This window comes from Stegodyphus dumicola, chromosome 9 (genome assembly GCF_044657685.1).
Source record: "Stegodyphus dumicola isolate Sdum_Otavi_A_Nest chromosome 9, ASM4465768v1".
NCBI lineage: Eukaryota > Metazoa > Arthropoda > Arachnida > Araneae > Eresidae > Stegodyphus > Stegodyphus dumicola.
Genome location: NC_140776.1, coordinates 171,930,451 through 171,949,698, shown reverse-complemented (window position 1 = coordinate 171,949,698; position 19,248 = coordinate 171,930,451). Strand labels below are relative to the sequence as shown.

The window sequence follows — 19,248 nt, the reverse complement described above, 5'->3', positions numbered from 1 at the left end:
TGATTTAATTGGCAATAATAAATGAAGGCGTTATCTTTGTTGTTGCGAAGCTAAGTTTCTTTAGATTGGCAACAAATCCACTAGTCTTCTGTCAAATGTAAACAATCAATGGCCGTCGTCAAAAAAAAAAAAAAAAAAAAAAACTCTTAGCGGCACTTAGACAACTTTAAAATTGTTGATAATTCTAAAAGGATTGCACACAGATTTACTAAAAGCATACAAACCTTAACCGGAAGATAAGAACAACGCAATTCAATCATTTTTAAAGCAAAAAATGTACAATTTATAAAACTATAACAGTAAAGAAACTGATATCACTGAGCCGGGTGACAGAGTGGATATATATATAAATATATTTATATACGTTTGGTGCGGCCGATTGCAACCAAAATACGAGGTGCACATCTACATGTTATAGCAGTCCAATATACAAAATTTCTACGTTCTGAGGCTACTCGTTTTGGAGTTATGCGAGATACGTACGTACGTTCGTACAGACGCCACGAAAAATTCTCTTCAGAATTCATTTTAAAGCAGTTTTATAATTTTTTGGGAGGAAACGAGTCTTTTATTCTGTCCTTACGTACAGATATCACGCAAAAACATCGTTAAATTGCATTCGATAGTGGTCAAAATGGATATTTTCGTTGAAATATGCTGCCTGAAACTTTTCGCGATTACAATACTTCCTTTTTACTTCGTACAAAGAAGTAAAAAACTGAAAGGTTTCTGAAACTGAAAAATGGATATTTTCGTTGAAATATGCTGCCTGAAACTTTTCGCGATTACAATACTTCCTTTTTACTTCGTACAAGGAAGTAAAAACCTGAAAGGTTTCCTATTTTAAATTACGTCTAAAGGGGAGTTTTCTTAACGTTTTGTGTGTTACCTTTATTTATTAAATATCATGTTATTTGCACTTAAACCATAAATTTCAGTTCAACAGCAATGACGCAAAATAATTTTAAAATGAGCATATCTTTTGAATTTCCGATACACAGTTCCTCGCGCTGGAAAGAAAAAGGCTTTCCCCCCGTAGTGTTGCCGTTTCTCGCTTTGAAATCGTTGAGTTTGTTAATCAAAAATTTGTTAGTTTTACAAAATATGAAATCGATAATAAAACAAATTCCAAATTTCTGATTTGGGCTTTCAGATGCCCATATTCGGTGGAGGTATACGTCATTCAAAACTGGATGGCTCTAGGTGCCGTTGTTTTATCACAGTGCGAGAAACATACATACATTTATGTAGATTCTTCAGAAGTTAATTTCATCAAATTTAATACAGGGCGATAGTATTTGTTGGCAACGATTTGAAACGTGATACAGCTTTTTAAATTTTATGACGCAAAATTGCAAAACGAAAATAATAGTCCTTCAGGAACAAACCCCCTTTGGACTAAAAAGTTAAAAGACGCACCTTTGGGTTTAATGTAAAATCTAAAAGCTTTCAGACTTATTTATTTATTTATTTTTAGTTTATATAATTTCTTCTGAAAAGGGCGTCATTCAATTCATATTTTGCTTTAAAAGTACAAATTACTTTAAAAATTTTTTCTTTAAACTCCTCTGAAATAGTAAATATATTTTTTTTAGATTTCAACACCAAAACTGTTTATAATTCGACAATTTTTATTCAAAATTCTTACGCTTTCAAACGTAGTTTTCAGTACCATGGGTAGATAATCTGCCATAAATTAAAGCATACTAGATAGTTAAATGCTCCTCTTGGCTGACTGACGCTACAACGTTTCACATGTAGTTGTCAATATATTTAATTTTTTTAAATAACTAGACAGGAAGAAACAATTGATCTGGCATCGTTATTTATTCTATGAGATTACAAAAGACAATTATGTGGTGCAGGCTGCAAAAAACGTTTATTAAGTTGGGCTTGGATATTCGTACGTAACAGTTCCGAAATTCTGAAATGTCTTTGTTTTTAATTCAATGCAATGGTTGACATTTGGAAAATTTCTTTCTATATACTGCACCTTGATAGATGATTTACTTTTGAAGATCAACATTATATTGACATTTGCTATAGATACTTGACAGTCCTTTTTGCATTTCAATAGATATGTGCTTAAATCTAGAATCTCATGAGAAAACGATTTTGGAACATGATGAAATCTTGGTTTTTCTATTTGGATATCGCATATATCAAATTGAGAATTTCATATTATTTTTAAATCTTCTTGATGAAAGCAAGGAGGTTTCTAAGTTTACCTGAAGGATAAGTGAATTAAAATAGAAAGCAAAAATTATTAGAAGAAATGTCATGCTTGTTTGTCATCGAGTCCTTTCGAAAGTCCCAGCAGCATTTGTTCGTCAGGTCATACCATGATGTTCATGGATAGTTGCAAAGGGATTTGCTGCAAAAACATTAAGCTGCTATTTATTTTTGTAGAGAAATGTATGAAAAATGTGTGAAAATTTGCAATATATATAGAACGGATAATGAAGTTTATCTAATAATACTGTGATAAGAAAAAGTAAATGAGAAAATATAGATGAGAGAAAGTTGCTGAGAAAGAAAGAAAGCTATTGAAATTACAAGCAGGAAGAAGGGCAAAACTATTCATTTGCTTTTAAATTACCATTCTGAAAGTTAGAATTGATTTTATTTCGAAATAAAAATTTTAGGTATTTTCAAAAAGTGCTGTTTTTAACAACTGAATAAATGTCTATTATATATTTATTAGCTATTATATGTTACATTTATTTATAAATGATAAGTATATACCATTTGTTTAAAACATCAAATGAAACCTCTTTGAGATATTTATTGTTTTCACCTGAATTTCTTGCTATAGTGAAAAGGAGAGTATTACTGCTTAAAGAAATATTTGTGAACAAATATCTATAAAATAAATGCGCAGCTACGTTTTGAATAATTAATAGTTTTTACTAAATAAATGCAGAATGATTCAAGTGACCTTTTCATTAAAGAAATTCAAAATTATCACAATTATTTGTGAGATAAATGCACAAATACGACTTGAATAATTAATGTTTTTTTAATAAATGCAGAACTACCCACATGACGTTAATTTGGGATGAATTTTATTTGGTATATTAAACAGCTTTTATTTGGTATAATAAAGAGCTAATTTTAAATAAGGTTTATTAATTTAAGGTTAATTTTAGGTTTCTTAAGTAAAGGTTAATCTTAAAGCTAATTTTTAGTGAAACTTTCTTAAGTTAAGGTTTATCTTACGTTAAGACTAACTTAAAGTTTCTTAAGGTTAATCTTAAGTTAAGGCAAATTCTAAAGTTTAGGTTTCTTAAGGTAAATCTTAAACTAATTTTAAGTTAAATTTTCTTAAGTAAAGGTTGATCTTACGTTAAGGCTAATTTTAAGTTAAATTTTCTTAAGGTTAATCTTAAGTTAAGGCTAATTTTAAGTTAAATTTTCTTAAGATTAATCTTAAGTTAAGGCTAATTTTAATTAAAATTTTACATCTTTAATTGCTCATGGACTAATTCTGAATGTAATAGATGTATAGTAACTGCTTCATTAAAATTGTTTTAGCTCATAAACTGAAATCTACGCATCAAAATCAGACTGCAGTTTGTTTGTAATCCTTATGTTTATATTTTAAAAACTTGGTAAACCTCTTGCATTCATACTTTGTAATGTGAAGTTTAAATGTTGAATACTTTTTTTTTCACTCAATCTGATTTATATCTTATAATTGTTGCTCTGTACTCTTTTTCCTATTTTATTAATTTACATACATTATTTAGCATGCTTTTCCGCGTTATATATTTTAAATTATATTTTTAAAATGCTATTTTACATAAATTTTCTGATTAAAGAAAACATAGGAGGAATACATGAACAAACTATATATAAATTTTATAATAAAAGGATAACTTTACATTTACGTACCTGATGTATAAAATTAACCATATTATTTTAATATTAATTAATACACGTGTTTTTGTTTCGTTTCGTTGCAGCGCCTTTCCATTCGGCAGTTTCCATGTATGAATTCATATTCTTAATGACATATGTCTGACTATCTATATAATAATAACGTAAATAAAGATTGAAAAGAAATTCACATGCATAATTTTCTGGAGAGAATTTTAACAAAACTGTAATTACAACCCAATTTGCATAGGAATAATCGGTATATATTACGCAATGCCTTGTGTATGGACTTATACATGGAAGAGAAACATTCCAGTGTATCAAATAAAATATGAAAAACCTATATTAGCAGGTTAGACACAGGGTGGAAGGCAGGTAGACAAGACCTAAATAACATATTTTATAATGTAATGCATGTACTGATACAGCGCATTAAAATCGTGCAGGACATTGTTGGGAAACAAATAAAATCATTTTGCTATCATTTGCTCAGCGGATTTCGATTTGCTTTCTTCGCTACACGAAAGTGAAGTTCGACAATACGCAATTTATCTATGGGGGAGGGCAGTAAACCTTTTTTGACCGCAGGGGGTGACGTCACTAATACATTGCGCGTATAACAAAATCGCGTTTCGCAAAATTAGCTGTCTATGGAAAAAACGGGTTAGGTTCAGTTCAGATTAAGAACGTATGTGTAGTTTAAACAAATCTAAATATTACAATAATTAAAAGAAAAAAATTTCTGATGTATACAACACGTGACTTTCTTGACTTTCTTGTATGGCAAATAAAATGATGCACATTTTTCGCTGCATTTCATTTAAACTTATTTCCCCTAATTTCATTAGAGATATATTATTTCTCATTCAATCAATTCAGTTTTCATTTCGCACGAAGGAAAAAATACTTAAATTCAAAACATCATCAATAAAAATTGTAAAATACAGAAAAACCTAAAACACATAATTGAGTTAAAAGCCGTTAAAAATTTTTTTGAATTAAAATTAGAGTATAAATATTGATTAAAAATTGGCAGAAAGACAGATTTTTCGGTGTACAAAACGTTTGGCCCCACTCAGCAAAAAGGTACTGAAGTTGGTGCAGAAACTGAATTCACTATGCTACCATGTTTCAAATGTAAACAGCGTCGTTAGGCTTAGTGGAATTTTAACAACTTTTAAATTGTTGATAATTCTACAACTATTGCATGCAGATTAACTAAAGGCATAAAATCCTTAACCGTAACAAGAGAACAATATAATTCAGTAACTTTTAAAACTAAAAATGCACAATTTACCAGCATCTAAGAATAAAACACTTAGCTCACCGAGCCGGGTTACATAGTGGGTATATATATACATATATGTAGATGTTTTTTGTGAGGCTGATTCCAACAAAAGAGGGAGGTGCGCATCTACGTGTTATAGCAGTACCATATATAAGATGTCAATGTTCGGAGGCTACTCGATTTTAAGTTATGCGAGACACATACATAGTTACGTACGCACGTAAGTACAGATGTCACGAAAAAAAATCTTCTTAATCCATTTTAAATCCATTTTACAACCAGTTTTGGAAGAAAGAGTCCTTTATCCAAAATGGATATTTTCGTTGAATACAATATCCGAAATTTTTCGTGATTACAATACTTCCTTTACTTCGTACAAGGAAGTACGAATAAAGCAATTACTGCTTAAATAGGTATAGGATACACTTTGTTTTTAAATACACTCATATAAATTAAGGATAATTCGGTGTCACGCGGAAATCGAACTCTAAAATAAATATATCACCTGTAAAATCACTACATACATCTTCAAGAATCATATGCAAATTTCTGGAAGTAACCAGATGACACCGATGGTACGCCACAATGACGAGAGTGTAAGAGAGTGATATATATGGAATACAGGCAAAGAAGTAAAATTGTTCGCAGGCGCTTTATAAGCATTTCAGTGCAATAACCGAATAGCTATGACACAAAGAACGCATTTGGATGAATTTTTACGTGGTAGAATTATCGGCCGTCTGGAATGTGGGCTTACTCAACTGGAAGTATCAAACGAACCTGGAAATGCCCAGAGTGTCCTCTCCAGGCTTTGGCGACAATTCCAAGATGATGGTAATGTGAGTAGTCGTTACAGCACAGGTCGCCCCAGAGTTACAACGGCGAATGAGAACCAGTATTTGGCCAAAAGAAACAGGCAGAGCCTCAGACCTGTCTTGTCAGCTCTCTTCAGCCACTGGTACGACAATTTCAAGGCAGACCGTGTACAGTACCTTAGGGCAGATTGGCCTATATGCTTGTAGACCTGTCAGATGCGTTCCGCTTACTGCAACTCACTGTCGCCTGCGGTTAGCCTGGAGTAGAGAGCATGCATTGTGGATACCCCAACAGTGAGCTTGTGTGATGTTTTCCGACGAGTCCAGGTTTAGCTCGCGGTCTGATTCTCGCCGGACTTTCATATGGAGAGCTCCAGGTACCCGTTAGCACCAAGAAAACATCATTGAACGACACCGTTACGGTGGTGCAGGAGTGCTCGTTTGGGGTGGAATTATTCTGGGTTCCAGAACTGACCTGCACGTTCAAATTGGAACCACGACAAGGCAAATCTATCGGGACGTCATTCTGGAACGACATGTACTTTTGTTTCGGGGCGCCATGAGCACAGAATTTGTGTTTATGGATGACAAAGTCCGTCCTCACCGTGCAAACATCGTAAGCGAATGGCTTCAATCGGAGGATATCACCCGTATGCACCGGCCAGCATTCTCACCGGACTTGAATCCAGTAGAGCACGTGTGGGACATGCTTGGCCGACGATTTGCAGCACGCCAACCTCCTCCTACATGTCTACCGGAACTTCGAAGAGCATTGCTTTCTGAGTGGTGTAATATCCCCCAAGATCAGATCGATAATTTGATACTCAGCATGCCTAGGCGTTGTACGGACTGTATTGCATCGTCTGGGAGACATACAATGTATTAACAATGATACCAACCATGTAATATTGGTTTTTTGTAAATACTTTATTTTTGTAATTTGCTCCAGGGAGACAAAATCGCTAATTTTTTTAATAATATCAAACATATAGCATCTTTTTTTTTTTTTTTTTTGCCCTTTACTTTTTGTTTAATAAATAAGCTTTACAAATAAGTCAGATTTGTTTTGCTTCTAACTCTTCCTTTGCTTGATTTTGCATTATCCTTAATTTATGAACATGAGTGTAGTTGGTGACCTTTGCTTGGGACAACATCTGTTGCAGTTCATTAAACGTTTCTCAGAAAAGAATGCAAGGCTTTCCAATACCTCTCATAAAGTGCCATCTTTAATCTTCGTTTATGTCCGTCTTCATCTTCAAATCAGACAGTTCTTAGCAGCAATTCTTTTAACTCTTCTTACGTCATAGGGTTTTTATTTCTTCACTTTTTTTTTGCTTTCACCGTCTGCTGGTATTACGATAGCATCCAATTCTTTACCCGCCATTTCATGACCGTCGTTTTCAACAAATTCTTTCATCTCTTCTTTTTGCATATGTAAAAATCCTTCGCCGCTTATTGCTTTTGCAATTTGTACGATTTCCTTGGACACATTTTCAATTGACTGAAATCCTTTAAAATTACTGACATCTGGCCCGCTAGCCTTCAATGATGAATACATTTGTTCCCATGTGAATTTAATTATTTCTGTGCAATGTCCCTCCGAAATGTCATTTGTGTATCATGTTTTCCATGTTCTAGTGCTTTATTTACAGAGATGAAACTTGCCTGATATAATAGGCTTTGAATGTTTTTATGATTCCTTGATCCTTCGGTTGTTTAAGGAAGTGGTGTGCGGTGGAAGGTATAAAATCTCTAAATTTCGATGTAGTGTTATAAGGGCTTTAACATCATGTTCTGGAGCTTTACCAAGAATCATGAGAACTCTAAAGCTCAAATTTTGCTGCTCTAAGGAATTTTTGGCTTCTTTCATGAATGAATTTTCAAACAAACTATTAAATGGAATAACGCAATGCGACCGGCGCTCTGCAGTGAACCGCATATAGTTGAAGTTATGGGTGTGGACAAATTAAATGAACACAATTAAGAATATGAATATATGAAATTTCGCGTTCGGCAAGTCAGCGTTCGGCAAGGCTCCAAAGAAAAATGGAGTAATTGCTCGAAGGAGATTGCGGGGAAGGAGATTCCTCTGTATCCCATTTGTTTAGCTGCTGTATTTCTAACATTTTTCAGCATATTTTTGAATCACCTTATATATCGTAATCTCATCTAACAATGAATGCATCGGATATGCTGGCTTAAATATATTTATATTAAAAGCTGGAAAAAAAGAATTTTGAAATAAACCGTAGTAAAGACAGGAGAGGAGCACACCAGAGTAAAGCACAGAATAAGCAAAACAACAACCTTGTATTTGGAGTAATGTTTTAGTCAAGAATCTAACTGGACTAAAATCTGCGCCAAACACTCGGACGTTGTTTTGATAATTTTAAACTTTAGTAATTTATTTTTTACCTGTAAATGGGATTATTCTTTCAAATGAAAGGAGAATATTCACCAGTTTCTAGTTGCTCTTGAACTTTATTTCATGGCCATGGGTACCTTCATTAGACTCATGCTCATAGAGCTCTTCTTCTTCAGCTTTGTTTTTCTTTAATCCTTTTTTAACTTGCATTCCTTTCGATTGGATTGAACGCTTGTAAAAATTGTAGAACAGGAGAAGAAATGCCACTGCTAGTATAATATTGACCCATGTAGTGGTTTTAGTTGCAGAACAGCCTGAAAGTGGCGTTATTATTGTCACAAATATTATGACTAGGATGAATTGAACCTAAAGAAGGAAAAAAAAAAGAGTTAAATGAGAGACAGATGGAAGTTTTCAGTAGCAAATTTCTGATATTTCAGCAGAATTGTGTACAACTTTATAAGCTAGTACTAATTTAAGGATAAAGTTTTGTATTTAAACATTAGTTTGTTCACAAGTGTACATACTTTTTATCTCCCTTGCAAGAAAGACTTCACCTAGGAATATGATCCGGCATCTTCGAAACGTAGCATGCAGTTACTTTTTAACTAAGTATGCACAGGGTACAAAATGTCCAACTGCTGATTTAGACGGAGTTTGAAAAGTATTATTTATCTATTTGGGGAAATGCGTAACCCAAAACATATTAAAAGTCTATCCCAAAGTATTTGAAAAATATATTAGTCAGAATATTCAAAATCCGGACTTGCATAGTTGTGTTTTTGTGTTAACAACTAAAAATGTTTATTTTAAAAGTTAAACAACAAAAATCAGTGTTATATTTGCAAATTATCCAGGACTAGTTTCGATGGTTTAACGACCGAACCAACTTCCTCAGCTGCTAAAGGGCGAATGAAAGAGATAAGATATGGTGATCAGATAAGATAAGCTAAGAATGGGTGGACAAGAGCTGAGCTACTGGCGCCATCTATTAATGAAACAAGAAACTAAAACATAATTTCCTTAAAGGCTGAAGGTAAAAATGGATTGGAATTATGGCCGTTAACTACAACAGAAATTTATTTTAATGTAGAAGATATAAAAATTCTAGAAAATCTAATTCACCACTGGAAGCTGCGGAAGATGTATTTTGAATAATTTTGGCTGTAGAAAGTTGGAAAGTGTGATTTTCGGACCAACAGTGCTGTGCAACAGAAGACTTTATTATTTCCTCAATCCTAACATATGCCACATGTTCTTTAATGTGAAATTTAAGGCTCTCTTAGGTTGACCAATGTAAATTAACCACATTGGAAATGAATCCTGTAAATACCCCAGGCATTCATATCCAGAATGGGTTCCTAAGTGTGGAACTGGGAATTTTATTCATAGATGACCTGAAATTTAAATTTCTGTAAAATACGTGCAATTTAATAGCTAATTGATGGAAAGAAAGGAATGACAACAAAATTGTTATAATTTCCTAAAATAAAATTTTATGCTAAATTAGAATGTCTTGAAGACTCATCTGGCGATGTATAAAAGTCCTTGAGACATGCTGTACCGCAATTACCAGGAAAAAGGGCTGGGGTACCAACGAATTTCATAGTATCAGTATCATAGAAAAGATATTTGCGTGCGTGCGAATTTGTAATGGACTGAACGCACACAGAACCAATGATAATTTGATAAAATTTTATTTTACCGCAAGAAACATTTTACAACTCCGGAACATTCCACAAAAATACTCCTGCAGCTCTTCTCCGTATGACAGAGCACAGTTAGTAGTTACAGTTTCAAACTGCTAAGAAAATTAAACTCAAGACTGTATAAAATGCCTCAAACGCCAAAGCTCGCACACTCATCTTTCAATACTCTCAATATTGTGAGCTAAACTCTGGACTCAACTGCAAAATTGATGCTCTTTCCTATCTTATATAGTTTTCCCCCAGTCGCTGAGAAATTTCCAACACTTTCAATTTCTTGAAATTGCTAGAAGGCATACACAGTTATATAGGGACGGGTACAGTTACAGTTACATATAGGTTCGAGTACAGTTACAGTTACATAGGAATAAGACCAAAATGTCAGTAAAGGGTCGCCCCGATTACATTGTATTGTAAGATCTGAAAGTCATTTTGAAAAAATATCCAAGAATTAGAAGAAAGATAATAATGTTTAAAATTGTTTGTTAATACCCCATTTAAAAATTGTTGTAAGCAGAGTATAAGCATGGGCATTTTACATTCTATGATCATATAAATTATTTAAATACCTTAGCTAAACTTTGTAAGAAGTTGTATACATTTTCTTTACAGGAATTAGTTATAATAAGACTATCGAACCGAACTCCATTAAGGGGACTCATACACCTTAAAACCCATAAGATCTTCGAATAGGTGACTGTTGCAAGAATTGGGATAACTTATTTATTTTAAAAGCAATTACTTCCAACTTTTTACAGCTGACTACATAATATATCTGCTTTCTGAAATGGTCATCAGAAAGTTTATGTTGCCACAAATATTTTTATAATTTAATCCGCTATGTGACAACATATTTGGTCATGTTTCCACCTTGCGCGAACAGTTTAAAACCTTCTGTTGCATAATTTAATTCCATATTTCATATATAGCTTTTATAACATTTGGAAACTATTGTGAACCTAAAATTCTAAAAATTTCATGTTAAATTTTTATTTTATTTCGATTTGAGTTTATAAGATGTATTTTATTAAAAAAATTGTAATGTTTTTGTCCATAAAATTTTTCAGTATTAAAATATTCATCAGATTTTTGGTTCAGTTAGAAAATAGTGCCCATATAAAGAATTCCATCCAATTTCAAGTATGTACCATTAGACATTTTAAAAATATCATGCGCGCAAGGTGGAAAATGGCGAAATATTTTGTCACAAAGCGGATTAAATTACAAAAATATTTTTGGCAACACAAACTTTCTGGTTACTAGTTTCCAAAGCAGCTATATTAGGTAGTCAGCTGTAAAAGGTTGGAAGTAATGGCTTTTTAAATAAATAAAATATCTCAATTCTTGCAACAGTTACATATTCGAAGATCATAAGGGGTTTAAGGTGTATGAGCCCCCTTAAAACAACTATAAATTACTGTCAAGTGTCTTACCATCTGAATAATTGTAAGGTACCGTTTCCACCACAAATACTTGTGGACTTGAGGTCCTATGGCAGCAAGACCATAGTAACTGTACATCAAAACATGGACGATGGAATTGAGGAGAATAGGGAAACACTGGAAACCACCTGAAAAAGAAGTTTCAGTACATTTTAGAATCGAGACATCAAAGATGATTTTTCACGGTTTAATAAATTACGCACTAAATTGCTATAAATATTTATTTCAGGGATGAAAAAACGATTTTAAAGCTTCAGTTATATATAATATCATCTTGGAGTCCTTTACTATTACCTTCTTTCCCAGATTTGTCTTAGTGTTAGTTTATAAAGAAATTAACAACTGCTTACTGTAATAATCAACACGTTTGAATAGTAAGAACATTTGAATCACAAAGCATTTCAATCACAACACATTTGAATCACAACATTTGAATAGTAAGAACTTTTCATGATTAAAGTTGAATTTTAAGCCAAGGAATAGAAAACTTATTCCCTAAATTATTATAAATTATAATTTTTAAATAATTTTGAAATTTATTAACTTTTTTCTTAGCGGCCACAAATATGTCTGTGTAGCCTTTCGCTATTCTGTACATTTTTAAATCTTATGGAAGTCTGAGATCGAAGTTTACAAAAATCAACTACAGTGATCAGGAGCGAACGATTCGTGGCGATTTTAAAATATTAATAAATATAAAAACTCGAATAAAAGTAGTTTTTTGTCTATTCATAAAATAAAACTAACTACTTAACAGATAAATAAAAGGCTGACCGCATTCTTCCGCTAAAACTATGTAATTCTCCCTAGGGGGATGGATAAGAACCCCTAGTGTAGAGAAATCTTTGTCATCCAAAATTACTTAAAGTGTTCTTAGCGTGAATGCATACACGTTCCGAAAATTGTTAATATGTATTTTATACAATTCTTCTATGAGAATTTATTCAGATTGAGAGAAGCTGGTAGAGGAAAACGAAATTTAACCCTATTTTTTACCACAAATCAAAATAATTCTCTGATATACAAGTTTAGTAATTATGCAGACTAGTGAGAATTCCTGTTATGCAGAATAGTTTGTAGGGTTTATATTTTAACTAACATTTAAATAGTTTTAATTAAATTTAACATTATATTTTAACTAACATTTTAAGCTATCTTTCCTGTCAAGCCTTTACTTTTCCCTAGAATTGCCAATGCCAGAGTATGTAAATCGTAGTAGAACGCGCAGAGTATTCAAATTTTAGCAGAAGAAATTTAGTTAAATAGAAGGGAAGCGAGATTGTAAGTGTGCTTCTTGAATCACGAGCGTGAAGGTTGCTTGGTAGAAAGTTTAAGAACCGCGCGTTTCGGCCTGTGTGCCTATTTCGACAGTTCGTTGAATCTTTCAAATTCTTAATCAGAAAGTTTGCTGAATCTCAGCTGTATCTTAGAACGCGGTTAAGTTAGTTACGATTATAGAGCCTCGTAGGTAGTGACTTCGTTATTTATTCATCCTGTCATTTATTTTTAGTTGCATTTTTGTCTATTTTGTTCAACCGCCGGGTCGGCGTAGTTTGTGAACGTCAAGTGAACGCAACTGTGATTTCTAAAGTAAAATAAAAAGGGAGTTAAACCCTTCTTAAGAGTTTGTGTAATTTCCAGTTCATAGCAGTCACTACTACTGTTGCTGACAAGTTGGGGCCTCCCAACATCACAAGTTAAATGAATTCATGTTATGCAGACATGATTACGCAGGCTAGTGTAAATTCCTGTTCTTTAAATCAAGCAATGTGACTTCGGTGAATGGAGGCAACATCATCCTGAAAAATGCTGTTATTCATAGAAAATCGTGTTTGCGTCTCTGCATGGACAAGGTTGCTGAAAATGATTTACATAGTAACCACTAATTATTTTTCCTCATAAGCTTATAATTAAAGGCTCCGCAAAGTCCATTTTTTGTGGGGGTGGGGAATTCCAAGCTGAATGAGACAACTCTTATCTGGACGTTCCTCATGTACGCTATACCAGTCGGACCCAGTGTTGCCAGAAATTTTTCAACTAAAGTAACAAAAGAAGACTCAAGAAGTCGCAAATGACATCAGAGATCACGTGGCTTTTGTGACGTAATAATGTTCACATGACCTCTAACGTCATCACAAAACTACTGTCTATTGGTTCCGTAAGTTTCAGAGTGTATTCGATTCTTAGCTGTTTTAATTACGTATCTTAGCTTTAACAAAAATTTTAAAACTATATTGCTCACTTTCAATAGTTTAGTTTAGTTTAGTGACGGAGGACGTGGGCACCACCCCTTTACCATTATGGTTAATTGTTTTAGCGCCACGTCCACCCTTATCCAAAGCTGACCCATGTTAGGGGCACACGAGATACACGCATAGGGCATACTGATTAGTGTTAGAAGACATAGATATTAAAAATGGTTACATCTGTGTGAACACAGTACTTATGAGTTATGAACATAACTTTAGCAAGTGACACATAAGATTACAATTCAATACCCTAGTAAGTAATTTTAGCAAGTTACATATAAAGTTTACAATTTAATACATAAAGAAGATATATCATACATAATGATTATATTGTACTGTTGTGATTGATAAGTGACGACACTGTCAACATGAATTTACTAATGCAAAATTCAACATTTAAACTCAGTATACAAAAACCGAAGAACATACAAATGCTTATATTTCATACATTGCCAACTTAAAATTTATAGTGGAGAAGTATAAAAATGCTTAGATCTGACATAAGTCTCTAATTATTCTGAATGTCATTGTTAACTTTTATATTACAGCTGACTACTAAAGATACAGTTATTATACTAAAATTGGATATTAAGGGGACTCATACACCTTAAACCCCTCATGATCTTCGAATATGTGACTGTTGCAAGAGTTGGGATATTGTTTTTGTTTTGAAAGCAATTACTTCGAACTTTTTACAGCTGACTACATAGTATAGCTGCTTTGGAAACTAGTAATCAGAAAGTTTGTGTTGCCACAAATATTTTTGTAATTTAATCCTTATTGTTACAAAATATTTCGCCATGCTTCCAGCTTGCGCGCATGATATTTTAAAAATGGCTAAAGGTACTTGAAATTTGATGGAATTCTTTATATGGGCACTATTTTCTAACTGAACCAACAATCTGATGAACATTTTAATAACGAAAAATTTTATGGACGAAAACATTACAAATTTTGTTAATAAAATACATTTTATAAACTCAACTCAAAATAAAATAAAAATTTAACATGAAATTTTTAGAATTTTAGGTTCACAGTCGTTTCCAAATGTTATAAAAGCTATATATTAAATATGGAATTAAATTATTAAACAGTATGTTTTGAACTGTGCGCGCAAGTTGGAAACATGACGAAAAATGTTGTCACAAAGCGGATGAAATCATAAAAATATTTGTGGCAACACAAACTTTCTGATTACTATTTCAGAAAGCCAGCTATATTATGTAGTCAGCTGTAAAACGTTGGTAGTAATTGCTTTTAAAATAAATAAGTTATCCCAATTCTTGCAACAGTCACCTACTCGAACATCTTATGTGTTTTAAGGTGTATGAGTCCCCTTAATACAGTTAAATGAATAATTGCACTTAGACTATAAATACACTATAAAAACATTAATTCTATACAATTTCTAAAATACAATTATTCAAAACAATGATTATATGTGAATATTAAAACAAAGATTCACTATAAATATACAATGATTCACTATAAATATACAATGATTCAATACAATTACTTGGTAATACTATTCATGTTATTAATCATATCTGCCATGTTCACATTTCATTAGTTTAAATATCCATTTATTTTTTAATTAATTCTCATTCAATTTAGACTCTATTTTTAAATTAATTTGTTCATACCCATTCTTATGAGATACCTCACGTTTAGATTGTTAGCGCTCTTGTATTAAATTTTTTAGTAGGCTGTTAATTGATTTAATTCATTGTTTTTTTGCCTAATTGTGAACATTTTAACTGAGAAATGCTTTTCAGTGAGTTTTTCGTTCTTGCTAGGCTTATTTCAGATTCTGATTACTTCAGAAATACTTATTCTTTCACTGTTAAATTTATGTGTGTTGTTATTTAGAAAAAATGCCGTATCTTTGATTTTGATAATCAGGAGAATGAATTTCATTTTTTACTTCCTTCTACGAAGTAAAAAGGAAGTATTGTAATCGCGAAAAGTTTTAGGCAGCATATTTCAACGAAAATATCCATTTTGACCGCTTTCGAATGCAATTTAACGATGTTTTTGCGTCATATCTGTACGCAAGGATAGAATAAGAGACTCTTTTTCTCCAAAAAAATTATAAAACTGCTTTAAAATGAATTCTCAAGAGAATTTTTCGTGGCGTCTGTACGAACGTATGTACGTAAGAACGTATCTCTCATAAATCAAAAACGAGTAACCTCAGAACGTTGAAATTTTGTATATAGGACTACTATAACATGCAAATGTGCACCTCGTATTTTGGTTGCAATCTACCTCACCAAACATATATAAATATATTTATATAAATATCCACTATGTTACCCGGCTCAGTTTCTTTACTCTTATATGTTTGTAAATTGTACATTTTTTGCATTAAAAATGATTGAATTATGTTGTTTTTATCTTCCGGTTAAGGCTTTTTTGCCTTTAATAAATCTGTATGCAATATGTTTAGAATTATTACCGATTTTAAAGTTGTTTAAGTGCCGCTAAGCCTAATAATTTTTTTGATGGCGGCCGTTGCTTGTTTACATTTGAAACAACAGAGTAGTGATTTTGTTGCCAATCTAGAGAAAGGTAGCTTCGCAGCAACAAAGATAACGCATTCATTTATTATTTCCATTTAAATCATGCTTAATCCTTTCTTGACTGTTTTCGAGGAAATAAGTGTTTAAGATTTACTTAATTTTTAACAATTTAATTTTTATTAATTAGTAATTTTTAATACAGATATTTTGAGTTTTTATGTATTTTTGCCTTGTCGCAAAGTGAGAACTGAATTAATTGAATGAGAAATACTGAATCGTCTGTGAAAAACTGTTTCTTTTTTGTTTTGTTTGCTTAATTTCTTTTATACATCGTTCTAGCTTTATTACAGTATTTCAATAGAAAATGTTTGAACGATTAGATAATTCTTTAAATGATATAAATTTTTTGCATTCTGAGTTATAATATGAACGAAATATAATACTGTTAAGTGAACCTAGCGCCAGAGTGTCGCTATGGTAAACAAATAGAGTGAATTTTAAAGAATAAATTTATTCTATTGTGGTTTATGCGCTGTCGGCGAAGTAGATTTAATTCAATCCAATATGTTTAAACGAAATGCAAGAATAAATGCACATAATTTAATATTCCGTACAAGGAAATCATGTGGTGTACACATCAGATTTTTTTTCTCTGTTTGTGTACAAAATATATGGCGCCCAAGCTGTAAGCTTTTTTGTGCGATTCATTATGAGCATAGAGCTCGGGGGCAGAGTGAATTGACTTAAAAACAAAACTGATAGGGGAAGAGGTGAGAAAGAGGTCCCGAAGCAGTTTTTCCTCCTACCCTCCTTCTCGTTACACCGGCGTCAGCCTTTGCAGCCTTAAAAAGGAAAGCCCACATGTAAACAGGATTGCCAAAAGCCAACTTCCATTTAAGCTTAAAAAAACTTTTTTTAATATATATTATTTTTAATTGATACATTATTTTAAAACGTAAGCAGTTTATGATAGATATATGACAAAAAATCTTTAAAGTCGCAAAAAGTAGCATAAGGAAATGACGTATTGTATAGAAACATTAATTCTATACAATTTCTAAAATAAAATTATTTAAAACAATGATTATATGTGAATATTAAAACAATGATTCATTATAAATATACAATGATTCAATACTATTACTTGATAATACTATTCATGTTATTAATCATATCTGCCATGTTGACATTTCATTAGTTTAAATATCCATTAATTTTTTAATTAATTCTCATTCAATTTAGGTTCTATTTTTAAGTTAATTTGTTCATATCCATTCTTAAGAGATACCTCAAGTTTAGATTGTTAGCGCTCTTGTATTAAATTTTTTAGTAGGCAGTTAATTAATTTAATTCATTGTTTTTTGCCTAATTGTGAACATTTTAATTGAGAAATGTTTTTCAGTGAGTTTTTCGTTCTTTGTAGGCTTATTTCAGATTCTGATTACTTCAGAAATACTTATTCTTTCACTGTTAAATTTATGTGTGTTGTTACTTAGAAAAAATACCGTTGCTTTGATTTTGATAATCAGGAGAATGAATTTCATTTTTTACTTCCTTCTACGAAGTAAAAAGGAAGTATTGAAACCCCGAAAAGTTTTAGGCAGCATATTTCAACGAAAATGTCCATTTTTACCGCTTTAAAATGCACTTTAACGATGTTTTTGCGTCATATCTGTACGCAAGGATAGAATAAAAGACTCTTTTCCTCCAAAAAAATTATAAAACTGCTTTAAAATGAATTCTCAAGAGAATTTTTCGTGGCGTCTGTACGAGCGTATGTACGTAAGAACGTATCTCGCATAAATCAAAAACGAGTAACCTCAGAACGTTGAAATTTTGTATATAGGACTACTATAGCATGCAGATATGCACCTCGTATTTTGGTTGCAATCTACCGCACCAAACATATATAAATATATTTATATAAATATCCACTATGTTACCCGGCTCAGTGATCTCAGTTTCTTTACTCTTATATGTTTGTAAATTGTACATTTTTTGCTTTAAAAATGATTGAATTATGTTGTTCTTGTCTTCCGGTTAAGGCTTTTATGCCTTTAGTAAATCTGTATGCAATATTTTTAGAATTATCAACGATTTTAAAATTGTTTAAGTGCCGCTAAGCCTAATAATTTTTTTGATGGCGGCCGTTGCTTGTTTACATTTGAAACAACAGAGTAGTGAGTTTGTTGCCAATCTAGAGAAAGGTAGCTTCGCAGCAACAAAGATAACGCATTCATTTATTATTTCCATTTAAATCATGCTTAATCCTTTCTTGACTGTTTTCGAGGAAATAAGTGTTTAAGATTTACTTAATTTTTAATAGTAATTTAATTTTTAATAATTAGTAATTTTTAATACAGATATTTTGAGTTTTTATGTATTTTTGCTTGTCGCGAAGTGAAACTGAATTCATTGAATGAGAAATACTGAATCGTCTGTGAAAAACTGTTTCCTTTTTTGTTTTGTTTGCTTAATTTCTTTTATGCATCGTTCTAGCTTTATTATAGTATTTCAATAGAAAATGTTTGAACGATTAGATAATTCTTTAAACGATATAAATTTTGTGCATTCTGAGTTATAATATGAACGAAATATAATACTGTTAAGTGAACCTAGCGCCAGAGTGACGCTATGGTAAACAAATAGAGTGAATTTTAAAGAATAAATTTATTCTATTGTGGTTTATGCGCTGTCGGCGAAGTAGATTTAATTCAATCCAATATGTTTAAGCGAAATGCAAGAATAAATGCGCATAATTTAATATTCCGTACAAGGAAATCATGTGGTGTACACATCAGATTTTTTTTCTCTGTTTGTGTACAAAATATATGGCGCCCAAGCTGTAAGCTTTTTTGTTCGATTCATTATGACCATAGAGCTCGGGGGCGGAGTGAATTGACTTAAAAACAAAACGCATAGGGAACGAGGGGAGTAAGAGGTCCCGAAGCTAGACGAGGCACACACTAATTGACTGCGGGC

The 19,248-nt window shown here is 32.1% G+C and overlaps 1 protein-coding gene across 1 annotated transcript in view; it reads right to left on the bottom strand.

Moving 5' to 3' along the window:
• Positions 1–8,446: 8,446 nt before the first annotated feature.
• LOC146995555 (very long chain fatty acid elongase 7-like) overlaps positions 8,447–19,248 on the bottom strand; it is a 46,148-nt gene continuing 35,346 nt past the window's right edge. Inside the window, exons 7-8 of the mRNA XM_085823140.1 lie at positions 11,487–11,623; positions 8,447–8,713 (exon numbers count right to left, since the gene is read on the bottom strand). Coding sequence (XP_085679266.1) covers positions 8,447–8,713; positions 11,487–11,623 — 404 coding nt within the window. The remainder of the gene's footprint in view (positions 8,714–11,486; positions 11,624–19,248) is intronic.